The sequence below is a fragment of the Copidosoma floridanum genome, unplaced genomic scaffold (genome assembly GCF_036245765.1).
Source record: "Copidosoma floridanum isolate Cflo_tuat_1 unplaced genomic scaffold, Cflo_Japanese_pri ptg000013l, whole genome shotgun sequence".
NCBI classification, from domain to species: Eukaryota; Metazoa; Arthropoda; class Insecta; order Hymenoptera; family Encyrtidae; genus Copidosoma; species Copidosoma floridanum.
The window spans coordinates 3,027,704-3,047,605 of record NW_028321890.1 but is presented as its reverse complement, the minus strand read 5'-3'; the positions used below and the strand labels follow the sequence as shown (position 1 = coordinate 3,047,605).

At 32.9% G+C, this 19,902-nt stretch overlaps 1 protein-coding gene across 5 annotated transcripts in view; it reads right to left on the bottom strand.

Moving 5' to 3' along the window:
- LOC106637471 (PRL-1 phosphatase) overlaps positions 1–19,902 on the bottom strand; it is a 410,453-nt gene that overhangs the window by 82,504 nt on the left and 308,047 nt on the right. For all 5 annotated transcript variants that reach the window (XM_089591085.1, XM_089591084.1, XM_089591087.1 and 2 more), the window contains one exon: positions 9,430–9,561. In XM_089591085.1, coding sequence (XP_089447211.1) covers positions 9,430–9,561 — 132 coding nt within the window. The remainder of the gene's footprint in view (positions 1–9,429; positions 9,562–19,902) is intronic.

Sequence of the window (19,902 nt, the reverse complement as noted above, 5' to 3'; positions counted from 1 at the left end):
GTTTTTAACAATATATTTAATAACTCTTGATTAGATCAAAGAATCCTTATGAAAATTGGCCAGTTTATTAAGGAATAGTAGTACTTTTGAATTAAATTCTTACAATTTGTCCAGCGCACTATTTATTTGAAAAAAATAAACGGTATTTATGAACAAATAAAAATTACTGATACTTCTCAATCACTTTGAAAAACCAACTTTGCAGATTTAAATTCCTTATTTAATGAAGAATAAAAAAGAAAAAAAAAATTTTTGGTAATCGGCAATAGGCAAAGTGTCACGTTGTTTTGTTTACGCTTGCGTTTGGCGTGCGGCGGTGACTTTACTCAGATAGTGTGCGCTTCTTGTTACTGTAAATATTATAAAAATTATATTATAGGTAAATATCTGAATTATAGTACGTAAAATAATTAACTCATTAATTTTAATAAATGATATTTTAACAAAAAAATTCGTCGGTTTGCATATACGTATTCAAATTTTATAAGTAAGTTATATACAACACTTTTCAAATTTTAAACTAAACAAAAATTTTTTTACAATAACGATACAATAAATTAGAGATCTCCATTAAGCTCAACGTTCTATCCTCCTTTTCATTACACTTTTAACAACTGATTTTTCAGATTCAGAAAATTTTCTACATGCAAGTTGACTTTCACTGAATGCTGCAAAGTGGTGATACTGACGCATGTTATTTAATGTCTTCGCCATGACATATCGAGGTTTTGAAAATTCTTCATTTAATTTATGCTCTTCTTTAGAGCAAAAATCGAAACTAATATTTTTGAAAATTTTTTTACCCGTTCGTAAAAAATGTTTGGCGATGTAATGTATCTGTCGTTAACACCTTGCAAACTCAATCGGTATGCATCTCTTTTTACTGTACCACCGATTCCATCACAAGCTCCTTTGCCATGAGAAGTGGCAAAAAATTTCATTTTGCCTCTGTACAGAAGTCTATTTCGTGATTAATTAACTAATCAAATTTAATTTTTTTTTATATTGAGCCCCAGAACCGTCGGAAAAATAGAAAATTTTTTTTATGTTGTTAAGACCGCAATTTTTTTTAATTGAGCTATTAATTTTGAGTTGAACAAATACACTGAATTGGCGTCATGCTTAAGATGTTATGAAGCAACGACGAAATTTTGATGTTTAACAATATTGTCTTTCTTAAAATATGATACATATAGATGCAGAGTCACTTGAACGTTGGCCCAGTGCTGTGATTGTACGGCATGTTTTACTTGGCAAGTATAATTGTCAGCAAAGTCGAAAGTAACAACTACTTCCCTTTCTTCTCATGAAGTTTTTATTTTTCAAAAGAAGCTTGCTTAAGATTTTGATAAAAAATCGTACCTTGCCAAATCAGGAATATATTTTTTTCACATTATTTAAAAATTCTTCTATCGGTTCCAATTTTGATAAAAGCTGGCATCTGTCTGTGCTTGTCCACTAATTAACTGTTACTGATAAAATTTCCAATTGTTTAAATAAAACTTTTAACTTTTCTTCGATGACATTTGTACCTGGGCATTTCTCGTATTCGTTAAAATGGCAATCTGGCATTGGATTTTCGCAGAACGTATCTTTTAGAGCATCTCGATGCGTATAACTAAAATCATTCTTTCGGTCTCAATTTTCAAAATTTGGACAGTAAAATTTTTATTTTTTATGTTCTTCCAAAAATTTTTCGTGCAAAATATCAAGATTGTTTAAAAATAATCTTTTTTGCCTTTATTGCCGGTGACCATTTTCCATAACCACTTTATGATCTTTGGCAACCGGCATAATCCTACTAACTTTATTACAGGCCTTATGGAGAAATAATCATCTTTCAATGTACTCAAACTGATCACTTTTTGTGCTAGAGATTGGTGCTGGTGCCGTGTTTGGATGCGTCATATGCAAGTCAAGTCGCTGCCACGAGCCAAACGCAAGCGTAAACAAAACAACGTGGAACTTTGCTTATTACCGATTACAAAAATTTTTCTTTTTTATTCTTTATTAAATAAGGAATTTTAATCCGCAAAGTTGGTTTTTCAAAGTGATTGAGAAGTATCAGTAATTTTTTATTATTCATAAAAACCGTTAATTTTTTTCCAACAAATTATGCGCTGGACCAATTGTGAAAATTTATTTTAAAAGTATTACTAGTTCTTAATAAACTGACCAATTTTCATAAGGATTCGTTGATCCAATCAAGACTAATTAAATATCTTGTCAAAAACTATTAAAAAATATTAATAATGATTTTTCAAAGAATCAAAATTTAGAAAAAAAAAAAAAAAAAATACATGTGTTTCCTTTTTGAAAGTACTATCAGAAAGTCAAATTTGTTTTGGACATTTTTGACCTAACATTTTTAGGTGGCCTACTTAAGGAATTTTGTCTGAGTGTAAGTGTCTTTCCACTCCAATTTCTTGTCATCTTTAGACGGCTTAAAGTAGGCTGTGAGAGCTGCTAGGCTTTTTCTCGCTCTCGGTCCAGCGAACAGGGCACCCCCGCACAACCGTCGCTACTCAATATTAGCTTGTTGCTATGAAACTTTGAACACCTCAGCATTGTTAGTTTTGTTTTCAAGTTTTCAAAGTTTTGCCAGTACCATTTTTATCGTCTCCGCTTTCCTCGATTTCGACCATCACATTCCGTTTTCGCAACTCGTAAGTCTTGTACACTAAGATCAAGTTTCAAGTAACAAGCAAAATCAGAATTAAATAGAAAGTTTAGGTTATTTGAATTTCATCCCAAAATCTTTGTATTTCTTGAATTATTATTATTTAAATTTTCAGTCTCTGAGCCATTATATCTTTTGTTCACGATTCATCTTATAGTTTGTAGTAGTAAATTTAACAATAAAAGTTAATTATGTTAGCTTTTATGCAAATCTCATTGTTTTTAATTTCAGCATGTGGGATGTTGCTGTGGAATAAATAGATTTTCTTTTGTCTATTTTTAATGAATAAGTTAATTACTTGGTATTTAATCACTCGAACCAAGAGAACCAACATTGTAAACAAAAACATCCACCATATTAAAACCTCACAACATTCACACATATCCTCTTATACATAATAATCTCAACAGCGTCATTCGTTAGGAAAAAGACGAAACGGACAATCTTAAAGAGTCCAACATTCTTTCCGAATTCTACTGTAAAAATACTCCAGCGTATTTTGTCATTTCACTAGGAAATAAAGTTTTTTAAGCAAGATGTAATACTTCATGTATTCCTAATTCCAACCCTTAACCTCAACGAATAGCTGATTCAGATTGTTTAGTAATTTACAACTATAGAGAGCACAAAGGATTCTACACTTAAAAATAAATAAATGTTTCCATGTGAGGGCACATTATTATAGTAATGTCAAAAGTAAACCAGACCTAAAATCCACAAACAGACAGAGCTTAAAAAAAGTAAAAAAATATACTCTATGGTAATATCAAGTAAATAAAAATATTCGTATAATTGTTTTAGTTTTTTTTATATGATTCGTAAAAAAAGGAAATGTATATAAAGAACAAAGTTATTTTTTCTATAGTTAAAAAATACCTTTCCACACAATATTCTTAATTTTCGTGTCATTTTCATTATCATTTCAAACGAAAAAACTATCTTTAATTTTGTATCTTTATAAGGCAACATATAATTGACCATGCGAAGACAATGGTTTTTTTTAAATACAGACCTTCATACTAAAAGTTTGACCTTGATATTTATTTATAGTCATTATGAAAGCTTCAACAAAGGGAAAATTTTTTTTTATTTATAAAATCAATGGTAGAAAAGTATTTTTTCTGGATTTATTGTATAAACTGCATTTGCACTCGGTACCTCTACGCATACTATTTATCTAATCGATGATTTCAAATTTTTCCAAGATGAAGAGCGTTACGGAAATCACCATTTAGAATCTATTGCCAAGAGACCAAAAAAATACAGTATAAACTCATGTTTTTCAGTAGAGAAAGAATTGGTCATTCCTCTACAGAATTTTCCTCGGAATACGAAAAAAAAACAGTTTTGTCAAAATCAAAGGTGAGATTTATTTATTTATTTAACAATTTATGAAAAAGTGCCAATTTTTTATCTCGTTTTTTTCTCATATCTCTGTTTCTATTGATCTTAGAGAAATTTTTTAACCACCAATCTGTTCGTCATTAGATTTTTCATAAAGTAAACACCTCCAATTTCATCATTAAGTGTTAATAACATGTTAATGGCAAAAATTGCGGAAAAAATTGTTTTTACCTAAAAACTTAAAATCGATGTAAAAAAAAACTAATTTGTGAATTTGAACGTAACCGTAAGAAAATAAAGTTTGAAAGTTGCATAATGCTGATATCAACAATAAACTTATTTTTTGGCTCAACGTTAAAAAAAACCGGAAAACTTTAATAAGCTTTTCTTTACTAGAGGAATGTCAAGTAGGATTTTTAGCAGTACTCAGCTGATATCTTTGATTAGCTTTACTTAATGTCCATTATCAAAGTTTCTTCTGTGAAAATCTTCAATAACTCGTTAGTTTGTAATAGACTGTTAAATAAAACCAGTTCTTATTGATTTTTAGCATTACCTAGCTGATATATCCGATACAATCAACTCGTTGTTTTAACGTCAAAGTTTCTAGCGTAGGGATCTTTGATAGCTTTTTTTTTTACTAGAAACGGTGTCTGATACGATTTTCAATAGTACTTTCTGATAGCTGATATCTTTGATAAGCTCTACTCAAGGCTAATCGTAAAAGATTTTCGTAACTAAGTCATTTCATTTATAATTATATTAATTGAAGCAACACTTATGAATTGTAAGAGTTTAACTATATTAAAAGTGTTTCTCGAACGTCATCTTTAATGGTTAAATTGTAAAGCCCAAATATAACATGTATTTATGAACACTAAAAGCTTAATAACCTTTGTCATATGTAAAAAGACAAAAGACGGAAGCTGGAGGTCAAAATCTGGAAGTCAGAAGTCGAAAGTCAAAAACCAGAGGTTGACAGATCAATAAAACAAAAACGTTCAAAGTAGAATTATAATTCTTAAAATAATATGTAGCTTGTTTTACTAAAAAAAACTGTTTTTTTAATGTGTCTGTCTTCCTTTAGAATTAGATTATCGTGGCACTCTTTTTTCTCAGGAGCAGATCTGAAACAAATGCGCTAACTACCAAAGGACATGAGGTGCTTTTTTTAATTCCGAGCAGTAAATTGGTACTTGCACCAATAACTTAATTACCAGGGACGATTTATTCATACGCGAGTAGGTACATTTCAAAAGCGACAACCATTAAGTTATCATGATGGATTTCATTTCCTCCCGAGAAGTTTTATAACTGAATTACCATCCACCAAAGTATTTGAGGCGTTATTTTTATTTGCGAGTAGATAAAAAAAAAGGAGGAAAATCTTGAAAAAAAGTGTTTTCTCACAATGAAACACGCTATCAAAGATCCACATGCGGGAAACTTTGACTTTGTACCACGAGTCAAACTTATCCAAGGTATCATCTAGATTCTGCTTAAAATCTATAAGAACTGGTTTTATTTGACAGTGTGCTCTGCAGAGTAAAACGTTATCGAAGATCTTTGAACTAAAAGGAAAACTTTGACGATGGGCCTCGAGCTAAGCTTATCGCAGATACTAGCTGGGCACTGATGAGAATCTTACTTGTCAGTTTTCTATCGAAGAAAAAGCTCATTGAACTATTCCAGTTCAGTAAATTTTTAGGAAAAAAAGTTATGAAAGATTGCAGCACAGGAATCTTTGTCGTTGAGCACCAAGACGAGCTTATGAGAGATATCAGCTGTTGACCTGCTAAAACTTTGCATGAACTACAGTTGCCTTACCCTCAATAAAGGTCCCAGCACGGGAAACTTTAACGATGGGCTTTGAGTTAAGCTCATCAAAGATATCAGCTAGGCACAGCTGAAAATCTTATTTGATAGTGCTTCTTGCAATGAAACAAGCTAGTCAAAACATTGCGGTTTAGTAAGCTTTCATGTTCGGCCATAAAATAAGCCTATTGTACGTATCAGCTGGGCACTGCTAAAAGTCTGTACGCAATAAAGTTTTCTAACCATGTATCTACCAAAAAACACATGCTTACGTACATATGGCAGTTAAAAAACACAATTGAACCATGAGCTACAAAAATAAACTAAACTAATTAATGGGTTTCAAGATTTTACATAAAGTATCATCACATTATTCTTTGAGATCACAATAGTTGTAATACTAACGAATCCCAACAATAACCTTGTAATTAAAAGAAAACCGTGTTTTCCTTATTCTTTGAAAAAAAATTGTTAGAACAAAAGCACTTTTATTTACCGCTAGAGATGGTAAGTTGTTTAGCAAAATTTGATCTTGTTTCTGGGAGTTAGTATTCATTTCCACAAGAATAGGTTCAGGATAACGCAGGATCTATAGAAAATAGGTTTTGGAAACTGGACGAAAAAGTGGTGGTGGAGTCAAGATCCAAGCCTACTGTCTCTGTAAGCTATAGCGCCAATAACGTAGTTAGAGGACATTAAGAGTAAGAGCTATGTTTTATCAGCAAATAATTATTCTAATTATAAATAATTACAGCATAAATTTCGCTAATAATGTTGTTAAATAATTGATATGTAGTTATACAGGAGGGTCAGCTTATCTTTTTTAGTAAAAATAATTCTGATAAATTATATTAACGAACCTGATGGAGTATTTTTTCAGCTATCTATGGTTAAAAAATTATAAAGACAATTATTCATCGATCAATTACGATAAGCACTTCCTTATACAAGAGGCTATTTTTTATAACCTAGATACAAATCTACCATACAATACAATAATGCCAATGAGCTACACTACTATTGACTAAACTAAAATAATCTTATATCGTACTTATTTATAGTCAAGAATGGTAGATGCACTTGACATAACCCATTCCGATCATATTTCTGTACATCGAACGAGCTATATTCATTGGCTGTACTGCGTTGCGTTGCTTGTACAACCAGCCTTAACAGAATGGGTGACTTAAATAATTATTTTTTCTAAAACTGGTCATTTTCGGGACTCGCACTTACGGTATTTTTTGTTCAGAAAGACGCAAACTAGCATATTAATACTTTAGAACGTTTCATTGGGAATCACAATCACATTGGGCTGGTGCGGGGTCCTTTTAACTTTATTTAAAACATTGCAATTTTTTTTTTTTTTTTATTGACTTACGCAAAACCCTTATCCCTCTACAAAATTTTGCGTTACATCGGTATCTCTTTCGTCATCTATTCTATCAGTTATTTTATGCAGGGTTAAAGGTATTTTGGATGAAATGTCGTTGATGCAGACTTCTTCATTATTCGAAACTCCAACGAGCTTGGTATTGGAGAAATTCTTTCCTGAACAGTATATATTTAATTGTGTACAAGTAGTCCTATTAAAATTAAAAAAAAAAAGAAAAACAAATAAAGCTCACTAGCTAAATACTAGAAGACAATTACTATAAAAAAATCGGTTCAGACCATACTCTGAACAATTTTGGTCAACAGTCTCGAACAACTAGCTAAAAAAATTCTTGATAAGTATCGATTATAGATTATAGATTATACTTCTATAAGCGTGGTATGTGTGGGAATAAACCAACGATTTTAGATTGGTGACCTTGAGAGAAAGTGTGACCGAAGTGGATTTTGCATAATATTCTCCCTTCACTTCACCCCCTTGACGTACTTCCCGTCCCCACCACACCACACCACACTACGCTACCACAGCACACATTTTCGATTTTGTACAATCTTATTTTTTTTTCTTCAAGCAATTTTAAGAAAAAAAAAATAAATAAAAACAAAAACCAGTTTCCAAAGAGATTTAAACCTCCAACCTCCTACACTCTAGCTAAGGCCCTCACCTACTCTGCTATGAGCGAACCCAGTATAAGAAATTCTATTATATCTTCTTATGGCGTGGTTCGTAACTTATTTTTAGTATACATTTTTGTTCACTGTTTATCGATTATTTAAGTTTGGTTATAAATTTTATAAATAAATAAATAACTTATTTCATAAATGTTTTTTCCGAAAACTTAGAAATTCGTATATTTTAGCAGAGCAGCTTTCCTATGTATTAAAAAAAATTTGTTTACTTATTGTTAATTAATGACTTATACAATAAATAAATAATTGTTCATACAATTTTTCCATATTTTTTCAAAATTTTTATAAATTAAAAAAAAGCTTTTTTGTACGTTATAAATACAATAATAGATTTTGATTGCGTTTTTCCTTTGACTTAAGAACGCATATCACATAGTTAGCAGGGGAAAAGCTTAGAGAGGTGACAGAAGCACAAATATATGCAGCAACGCTGGCAATCCTTTTTCTCTTGGGGATGTACTTAAGTACAGGCTTTTACGAAAACTTGACCCCAATTTTTGTGGGTCATTAAAAAAATAAAAACTTGTAGATCCATTTGAAAATTAAATAGGTATATCTAAAAGTAGTCTTTAATATAAACAAAAATTGGAAAACTTATACAGATCATATAAATGCAATTTCAAGTGATTTTTCTAGAAGGTAACATATGAAATTGAGATTTTTTAAAAGGATGCATATAAAAAAAAGGATGAAGTTAAACAAGCTGCAATTTTTGTGGAAATTTTTTATGCATGATAAACATCTTGAAGGGACATTCACTAGCATGTTTTACTACCCCATTAAAAAAAGCGGTACTCAATGAAACTGCATAGCCTCATACTAAGTAGCCGACCTATTAATTATATTGTATTGTGCCTTAATATGTTGCTTATAATCCTTGACTTATTTAATGTTAAAATATTTATAAAAGCACACCCGATTAACGTAGGTATACTCATTCCAATGATAATCTCACTATCTTTGTATACAATATCGTTTTATATAAAGTATATTTATATTCATCATTATGTTTATTTGCCATACGATTTCGTGAATGCATAACTTTATACTTGGATACCCAAGCATTCACTGTCCACTGATTTATTTTTATTAACACAGTCTTATCAATTTTATTGTTCACTGCAAGGCTATGCTCTTTTCTGGTCACTTAAAACTTTGTACTTGGTGGAAGCCCAGCGATTTGCCGGAAACCATTATAAACTAAATGGTGATATATATTTTTTTTGTGCTAGTCCAAGTATCACAGGTTCTTATTATACTTGAAAAAACCTTAACAGCCGTGTTTGTGACTGTGCAACAGCACATGTGTATTAATCGAGCCTTTTCGTCACCTGTCCTCATACTTAACTATACGATACCATTCGCTTCATAGGTAAGATAACTGTATACTCATAACAGAAACATAGATTCGTCTGAGAGTATGTAAATTTATTACAATTACAATATTAAAAAACTTGATTTTAAGTAAACTAAGTATAATTACAAGAAGTTGAAATAACTTTTACCTTGATTGGAGGAAATGTTCCATCATCAAATACAAGGTCAATAACATTGATTCCCTCTGACTTTAACTCTTCAGTTTTATAAGTTGGTTCGCACACTCGTACGACTTCCTTGACGTTATGCTTTTTTAATTCCTGAAATAGACTAAGTATAAGTACATACTACTACTGAACTTACAAGACTGTTAGATAGAATTAAAAATTTTTTTAGAAAAAAATTGAGACAACAGGCTCAGATACCTATGGAGTGTTACAAGAATACAACGCAAAAAAAAATACTTGCATCTTACCTAGAAAAAAAAATTATTTTTAATTCTCTGTCAAAAATCGTAAACATACAACTTCAGAATTATAAGATAATCATCTAAAAAGTATGTAACATCTATATTGATTTACTAAAGTTACTGTCGACACCTTTGTTGTTATAAATTCAGAATAACATTTATTATACTGTTTCTTTGAATAACATTACATACTATAATAGTATAAATAGTCTATGATATACTTTGTTCATTTATTGACTACAAAATCTCTTAAGCATAAATTTGCAAATATCCTTGAGTTCTTAATTAAAAATATATACATCAGATAAGATATATATATATATATCTTATAGTTGTGATATCGCTTAGTAATGTTCGTCACTAACACACGTTATTATATTCAGAGGACACATAAATAGGTGCCCTACTCAAGTATTCAGGCAGTTGCCTACTAGTTGGCAATCAGTAAATGTTAACCACGATGTACATCTACTCTGTAACCTTTACATACTTTTAATAAACTCTTACATAATAATATAATTTCAAGTAATGGCTTGCGTTTGATTTTCCCACTGTACCTTAATACGTCACAATTTGGCAACGAGGATTGTAAAAGCTGAATCATGTGTAAAATTTTAATTACGGTGTGGAAGATAGTGTTAAGCTCTGACGTTAGTGTTTATATGTAGAAAGGTGCTTTGAGCTGAGAAGTAAAGGCTGTACGAAGGTATAGCAATACATATGACATTTTTAAGTGCAATGGAATGAGTGAAAAAAAGGAACGGGTTGGATACAAAACCTTAGTAAACGGCAAATAATCAAGGAATTGAGCAAGCGTAACATACAGAGTTATGAACAGGAGAAATACGAGGAACTCCGAGAACGTTTAAGAAATGTACTAAAAGCCACAGAAGCAGAGTCGTCTGATGATATATTCGCTAATAAGGAAGAGGCAGAAAAAGTTAAAAACAGTTCTTCAAGTGCAGACTAAGACTCAAGCGTGGATAGTGAAAGGAGTGAAGGTGTAAAGCTGCAGTTTTGCCTTGAACGTGACGAGTGGGAAACTTTTGTAGAGCAGTTAGATTTTTATATAATAGAAAAAGACATCAAGGATGAAAAGAAGAAAATGTCTACGTTAATGACGAGCGTGGATCAAGGGGCATTTAAATTGATTAAACAGCTTCTTGCACCAGAAAAATCGCAGATAAAAAATTTGAAGACATAGTTAGTGAAGTGTCTGCACATTTTCAACCCAAATCGTCAGTGGCTATGGAGCGCTGTGTTTTTCACCAGGCTAAACAAGAAGCTAATGAATCGATTGCTGAATATGTTGCAAAATTAAAAAAGTTGTCTCTTAATTGTAACTTCGCTGATATTAAAGTGGCCTTGCATGATCAGCTAGTTTGTGGTATAAGAGACAAAGACACGCGTATTCAGTTATTTAAAGATGACAGTCTTGACTATGACAAAGCGCTGCGAGTAGCTATCGCACACGAATCAGCCGTCAAAAATGCCGTGGCATCGTCATCACCCTTAGAAGATAAATTCAAGAAGTCTAAAATTTTTTCCATTAACCACGATAGTCAAAAGCCACATCTTAAGGACGATGGAATTAAAAGAGGCAGATTCAATAGCGAGCAAGGTAATTTTAAAACATATATATATAATCTATTATCATAGAGTACGGTACCTCACCTTTTGTGATTTTATGTATATTGGAATCAAACATTTTCAAAGGCTTTATAAATTTAAAAAAAATATGTATAAAAATGCTAATACTCTTTAGTTCTGAACACAATCCTATAGAATAGTTATAAATAAATTTGAAAGCGAAAATATATTTACAAACGATTTACTGAAGTTTTACGGTAATACCATACTAATTAATTAAATATATCTTATATTATTTACGTTCATGGCATATGTTTTAGTTAAGCTCTTTTACCACAATTTCTTCCCTCACAATAGCTACATCCTTCATCCGCAGAAGTAGCTTGGTTGCAATTTTTATTTTATACAGTGAATTATAACTTTAGCAGTCAGAACGAACGTTCCCAATATGCTAGTCTTTTCTAGATATATGTGTTACCTACTTTGGAAGCCACCTTAATCAAAGTCACTGAATTTTAATCCCTAATGATAAATAATAGCCCAAAATTGTTATGATTAGAAAATTCAATACACTTATAAAAGTTTAGACATAACTTTTCTTGTGACAGTGCTATGCCAATATTATTCTGCCCTAAAAGTTATTGATATAAGCTTTAATTTTAATTTCTAGTTGAATGTCTTGGTCTTAACATATACCGACCTACTTTGGTTATCGTTGATTACGTTAATAGTCCTTGAGTTCTTAAATCCATCAAGAAAAAAATTGCTAGCCCTAAGTTTCTCACTGTACCATATCAGTCTTTGTTTACGTTTTATGGAAATAAATTTAAATTCAAATTCATTCTTTTGCCGTTAAATCCTATCATAATAATCTACCGTTTTGGTTTTTCGTAATTAAAATATAATATTTTCTTCGGTAGTCTGGGATAATGAATAAACGTTAGTAAAATAGAAAATCACGCGGAAATTCGTCTCTTCACGTATTGTATGCTATTAAGTTTTTTCTACCAACTGCATCTGTTTCCATAAGTGAAAGAATTTAGTTGACTTATAAGTTCTACGTATAACTTATAACTTATAACTTATAAGTTCTTATTGAAACGACTTCAAAAAGTTTTATGTTATTCTGAGACTTTCTTTATTGTTTTACAAATGGATTTATATCCTTTTTTTTTAATTTACTGTATTTTTCTCACAATACATAGTATTTACGTAGGTACATTTCATACCTTATTTTAAATTTCAATCTCTCGAACCAATGTCTTATTGAGGTACACATGCACTTTTTCAACATCTTTTGAATATTTTCAAAGAATAGCACCATTGGTAATAATTAAAATTTTCTATTGTATGAAAACCAGCGTATTTACCAGAGATTTTCTCTGTTGTAATTGCCTTACAGGTGGTGTCAAGGAAATAGTTCTTTTCAGAAAAATAACACAATGTTAAAATGTGCTTAAAAAAGAAGTATCTCAATTTTTTTCAAAATAAATCGTTGATCAGCCGTTGAAAACCCGTCATATCAACCATGTACTTCATTTATTTTTATTTTTTATAATGTTTCTACTCAGGAACCGATTTATCATAGCACGAGATTTTTTCTGTAGATTCTTTTGATAAAAATTGTATAACTACTGAAATTTTTTTAACGATAGATGCCTTTTAAAAAAAGTAATTATTTCGAAATGTTTACAATTTCATCTCTTGATGCTACTTTGGATTATTTTCTTTCTGTTTCTCTGCACCTTTTTTCTCTAGTTTTCACCACTTTTACTTGTCAACGTTGATTATTTTGTTATCTGCTCCAACTTATATTTTTTTCTTGTGGCGGTTGGGAATAAAAAAAGTTTTTGTTTGAATTACAAAAAAAAAAAAAAAAAAAGATAACTCTACATCAGCTACAACAGCTTTATGCCTACCACCACTGTGTATTTATTTTTGAAGACTTAAATTATGGATTGTCCTAAATAATTAAATTCTGCAGAAAAAGGCTGTAGGCTATTAGCAAGAAAGTTTTCGTATTGTTTTAAATTCCAAACATGCATTACGTAAAAAATTTTAATATGAATTATTTGACTTAAGGCAAAAAATAATTATAAAATATGTATGATGTGTATGTTGATATTTTACTAAGAAAGATATACGACTTTTGTTACAATGAAAATTCTAAAAATTATTTTTCTTTTTTTTATTTTATAGCCATTTCTGAGAACTATGCCCCATAGACTCTGCATTACTGTGTTACTCTGCATTTATATGCTATCGTCATTGGCATATTAAAAAACCACCTCAGATTAAATGTGATTGATCACTTACACAGCACTAGGAACCACATTTTACATGGCTTCTGAGCTATCAGACCACAGTTTGAAGTACGTACATGAGCAATTGGTTTCATCAGAGATGAGAAGAGAGATTGTTAACGCCAATGCTACGATGCGAGACAACTTTATGGCACTGATCGGAGCGCCCCGCCCGCGCCGCAGCCAGCCGTCGAACCGGGCGCACATCTTACTACTCGTATCGGACAGCGTGCGCCTACGAGAAGAGGAGTGGATTCACGTGGAAATGGTCATATAAGCCCACATTTTGGAGAGACGTGGAAGAGGTACACCGAATGTGTGTCTACGAGGAGAGGAGTGGAAATGTTGACTATAGCTATATATCTGAGCGCACAGCCAAAGCAAGCGACGACACGAGTTTTTCTGTTTTGACTGCAACCGAGTGTATCGTATATATATGTTAAACTGATTTTTACTCTCGCTCTTTTTTCTTTTTCCCCTACTTTTAATACTTATTTTGAAATTCAGTATTATTTTTAAAAAATGTTAAGTTATTTTTTTAAGAATGGGAGTTCAGGTATAATCCCTAATTGATTATTTTTCCTCATAATTGGTATGAACATTAAAACAAGCCCCAAAGGTTGTATAATTTAAAAAATTTTTTAAAAAATTGGTCATGTTTCTAGAGTATAACGAATTTTTAAAAATGTATTATTAATTTGTTAATAAAAAAAAGAAACTATAACTTATTAGGGTAATGCAGAATAGTAAAGATTTTATTTTTCAAATTAAAGCGTTCAGAGTGGTGTTTTTTGGTTATTACGTATTTTAAATTATCTTTATGGATAATTAACTATCGTACAAAATATTATTGATCCAAGCAGATTAATCATTTCCTTAAAAAACACATACATAAACACTCACTATAAATTAATTAATTAAATAACAAGTAGTTGTCATCACAAGGTATAAATTGTGAGAAACGTAAAAATTTTGCTGGTAATAATCAAATTTGATGCTATTGTAATAAAAATGAGTTTTCTTGTGTCTTTGGATTTGTTCTCTTATTTGTTAATTGCACATTTTTACCGATTAAAATTTCAACCTGCAATAAATGCAGTAAATGGGCAGTGATGTGATTTCTTACATTTTACAACAAAAGACGCAAATCAAAATGTTCAGGCAGTTTTGTATATGTTTTATTGTACCTTCAGTTTTTTTCTCTCTTAATATATTAGATGTTTATGATTTCTTGTGAGTTTTCAAATGTATAAATTATACTTACATCTTAAGAAATTTATTTTACTATTATGAAATTGCGAAATGGCTTTACCAACGAGAAGTATCAACTTACTAAATTATTGAATAGATTTCGTTTAAAAAATATATTCATTTCAACGTATCATTATGAAACATTATGAAAGAGATCAAGTAAATTTTCTTTTTATATTTTGTTAAGATAAGTTCTGTAAAAACGGTCATAGAAAACTTTAAGATGCTCTGTTATTAGTTTCAAAATCTATTCTATGACTGTTAGACAGACAGTTGTAGACAGATGCTTGGATAAATAGTAATCAAAATAAAAAGGGCTTTGAGAATGTTGCTAAAATTATATGACGTCAATTGATGTAAGTTGGCATAAGTTGGCCCGTAAAGGCATTGTCTTTGGTCACTTGTAAGACAGTCAAATGTCACCATGCATAATAGCTAAAAAGACAGACAAACTCAGTTAACTGGTCAAGGCACAAAAGGCATTTAAAAAAATGTAAAATATTAAGCAACAAATCTACGTTGATTGATATGTGCTATATTTTTTTAAATAAAAGTCTTAAAGTAGTAATTCTGACCGTACATCTAAAAAATAAGCTAATTTAATGTTTCAAACAGAAAAAACATCATGGAAAAAACAGTGATGAAAATTGGTTCGAGCTGAATGAAATCAATGATTTTGGGAAACCATTTAAGTACGTACATGTTTGAAACAACTATACTTTTAATAATAAACTCAAGATTTGAGAAAAAAAACGTGAAAAAAAGTTTGGTTTAAGCAAATCAAATTTTTTCGTAGATGCTCACGGCTACTGCCAAAGACCACAACGATTATTATTTCATCAAAATGTAAGAAATTCCAACACAACATTTAATTATAACATATCATACAAGACGAGTACGAACATATGTAACATATTTACAAATTCATAATGATTTCCAAAAAATTCACTACGAACCTTATGATTCAAAACACTGTTCAAACTTAGTTTAAAAACAATTATTATTGTTAATGAACTACGTATAATTTATAAGAAAAAAGTTTCTCATAACTATTCATAACTAAAATGTTGACTTATTTGATTTAAGGTACTGTCAAAATTATAGATGTTACCCAGAGGGTGCAGTTAGAGGTCATAGGGAGGGCTGAAAAAAACTGAGTTGGATGATCGTGGGGGTCTTCGCAGGGTTATGGGGGGAGGTGTGGGAGCTCTCAGTAAAAAATTTGGCTTCAAAAGATATAGGAGAAAACAAGCGATAATTCCTTTACGATGTGAAGGGTTGTGGGACCACCGTAAAAAGGTATTTCAAAATAGGAGAACTGAAGGTGTAACCATGGTAGGCCCTTAATAAATTACTGTTTCATAAAGTAAAATATATTCATATTATATACAATTGACTACGAAGGGCGTTCCTCACGATAACCTACAGCCTCACAGACCCTTACAGACTTTTACAGATTCCTACTAAATAAGGTAAAATTCCGTTATTTCCTTCGTTATTTTCACTTAGTATATTATTGTCAAAATCCCTACTACCACCCACAGCTACACTCCCATAGACCTCTATACAATTTTTCTTGACTTCCACTGTATGCATACGAATAACACGGTGAAAGTATGCGGATGACATATTAGTGGAAATAACGTACAAGTAATATTTAAATAATCATATTTGTTAAAAAGAAATCATCTTATAATACATAAAACAACTGCACAATTTTGGTCAAAATATTAGGATTTCATTTTCAAATTAACTTGAGATGAAACTGCGATGACATTAAGTCCCCCTCTACTATTTCCAAATAAATTCATTATATTCCATTTTTGTATACATTTAAAGAAAAAAATTAACGGAATAAGTGTAATGAATCTTATTATACATAGGACCATCATATAATTTTAGTCAAAGGTTTATTTATTTATTTATTTTGTAAAAAAGATAAAACATTTACAGATAATAAAATAATTTGATACACGTCTAATATATTATCATACCGTGTACATATACATTTGTAGAAATTTTTTTGTTTTTTTTTTGTTTGATGGAATGGGGAGGGGAAAATCTTCATAAACACCCCAGCTCATCCGGTGGTAGTGTCAGATTCACCCGGTGTGCCTACCAACTAAAAACTAACCTCCCCGAATGGAACAGGTCAATCCCCTAGAAGATAAAAGGACATAAAAAAAGAAAGAAGAAAGAAAATAACGAAGAATTTCAAAGGCTGGATCGCTCTAAAAGGGATGAGAGGAAGGGCACTTACGCATCTGGGCAAAGCTCGAATCTTGGCTTGCACCAGAATAGAGTTGGAGAAGATTTAATTTTGTGTTATTGTATGTATGTGTAGATGTGTTAGTCCACTGGGTATTGTGTATTTAGAAACATACTTTTAATTTGTGTAAGTGTTGTATAGGGTTTAGGCCGTAAAGAATACGGCGGATAGATGGGTGCTCCTGAAGGAAGCGTACAGATTGAAGTCTCGGTTATTCAGCGAGATTATGAAGATGAATCCGATAGAAGCATGGAGGACTAAAAACCTAAAGTATTTTTGAGGTCCTCAGGGTTCTGTGTGAGTGCGCATGGACGTCGTATAAGGTCGAAGCGCCCGAGTTAAAGGTTCGCGAGCGCAGCGATGGTGGGGCTTGGGTGGTCCGTAATGGAGGCGCGGATTTTTAACGCAAGAACAGGGGCTGCTTGAATTGGAGGAACGATGTTAAACTCCTTGCTTATCTTAGTATTCCTGATGTACCACGGAATATCCAGGACCAACTATAGTATCTTGAATGCCCGTTAGTTGGTTTCCCTTTGCAGCGCCCCACGTTGGTATCGCGTAAGTGCTGATGCTCTTGATGACGTTGTGAAAGGTGCGCAGATTGGTTTTCTGAAAGACTGCTTTTTTGTTAAAGAAGGGCTTTAATTGCACGAAGGCTCAGTATGCCTTGCCGTGAGTGCTATTGATGTGACAAATGTATGTGATTTGTCAGTCTAGCGTGTCACAAAGGTACTTGGCGGAGAAGCTCCAATTGATTTCTACTTCGTTGATCTGTATCTTCTGAAGTTTCTTCCTTGAATGTTTCCAAGAAACAAGCATGACTATAGTCTTTGCCTCATTTACGACCAGTTTTCAAGGACTATACCAGTTATGGAGAGTGACGATATGATCGTTTAGAAAGGTGGTGAACCAAAAAAGTTGTTTTGACATGCAGCTGACCGCGACGTCGTCTACGTAGACATACGTATTGATGTCATCGTGGTAGAGCAGGTCATGGCAAAATATGTTGAAAAGGGTGGATGAGAGTTTGGAGCCTTGGGAAACTCCGGAGGTAATTGGGTGGGGGTTGGAGAGGGAGTCGCCTACTTTAACACGGATGAATCTGGCAAAGAGGTAGGATTTGACAGTACTGATGAGATAGTGCGGAGAACCTAACTGAATAACCTTGTACAGAGTGCCTTTGCGCCAAACTCTGTCGAAGGCATGCTGTACATCTAGAAAAGCTATCGCGGTAAAGATTTGTGGATAAGGTTATCGGAGAGGTCTTCGGTGACTCTCAGAAACTGGTGTTCAATCGAATGTCTGGCTTTAAAATCGTCCTGCACGTCTGGAAGGATGTTATTTTCCGTTGTGTGCTTGTTTAGGCGGGTAAGAATGACGTTTTTGGTGATTTTACTGGGCAACAAGAGTAAGCTAATGGGTCTATGGCTCGAGGGGTTGCTGAGGGGTTTTTCAGGCTTCGGGAGGCAGATGACTGTAGCCTACTTCCACGCGCTTGGGAAATAACGAAGGCGCATCACGGCGTTCGTGATGTTGCAAATCGCCGTGATGAGTCTTTGAGGGAGTATTTTCAGGACGCTATTGGAAATACCGCCTCTGCCAGGGGCTTTCCGAGTTTTTAAGGAGCGGATGATACCTCTAATTACGAAGGGAATGCAGTGTCTGAAATCTGGGTTGTCAAGAACCATTTGCGGCACCGTGCGGTTGATTCTCGCGTGTTTCTGCGCTAGTTTTTCAGCGCTAAGGTTGCGGGAGCATTGATTTTGCAGCGAATCTGCGAAGATCTTTGCCTTGTTCCAATCTAGTGAGCAGAGTCTATTCCCTTGTTGAAGGAAGGGGGGGAGGGGAGGCCGTTTGTAACGGAGTTTTCTGACAACCATCCAAGCATTTCCTGGTTGGGACTCTACTTTGGCTATGAATTCGTCAAATTCCTTGTTTCAGAATTCGAAGACTTGGGATATGACTTCCAGGGAGATAAGGTGTATTTTTAGTTCAGGGATTCTTTGCTTTTGCCAGACTTTCTGAACTCTTTTCTTCTCTTTGATGAGTCGCACAAGATCGCGGGGGAGCTTGAGTATGTGTTGGGGAGCTGCAGTTGTTGTGGTGGCGTCTTGTGCGCACCTGTTAAGTTCGTCTGTAAATTCGTCAACTGCTGTGTCGAGTTCCGTTTTGAACCTTATAGGATGATATTGAAATGGGAAGGATTTAAGATTATATGCTAGGTAGACCCAGTCTATGCGGCTGGTGGTAACTTGTATGGTAAGGAGGGACTTAGGGATCTCTAGGTAGACTGGATTATGGTTGCAAGGGAAGTCTGGTGCGGTTCAAAGTTCCATAGGGATGGTCAAGTTTTTTGTCAGGAATATGTCTTAGATGTCTGAGGCTTAGTCTGGAGAGCTAAGATAGTGAGTAGGTTCACTCAGAACCTTAATGTTGATATTGAGGTTCCACAACTGTTTAAGGAAGCAATGACCTTTAGGATTTTCGTGTGTGCATCCCTACAATTTGTGCTGGGCGTTCAAGTCGCTGGCAACGATCGTAGAGATTTTGAAGTCAAACAGCGAGGTTATGTATTGGATGTTTAGATCATCCATTGGAGAAGAATAGAGGAAGATGATTCTGATGGAGGCAGATGAAGTGATGTGTACTTCGACACCAACTGCTTCGTAGTTGGCAGCGTCCGCACTTATGATTCGATGTCGGACGCTCTTGCGAAAAAGGATAGCCACTCCGCCATAGGATTTTTTACGTCTGTCACGTTCATGTACCGTGTGATTTG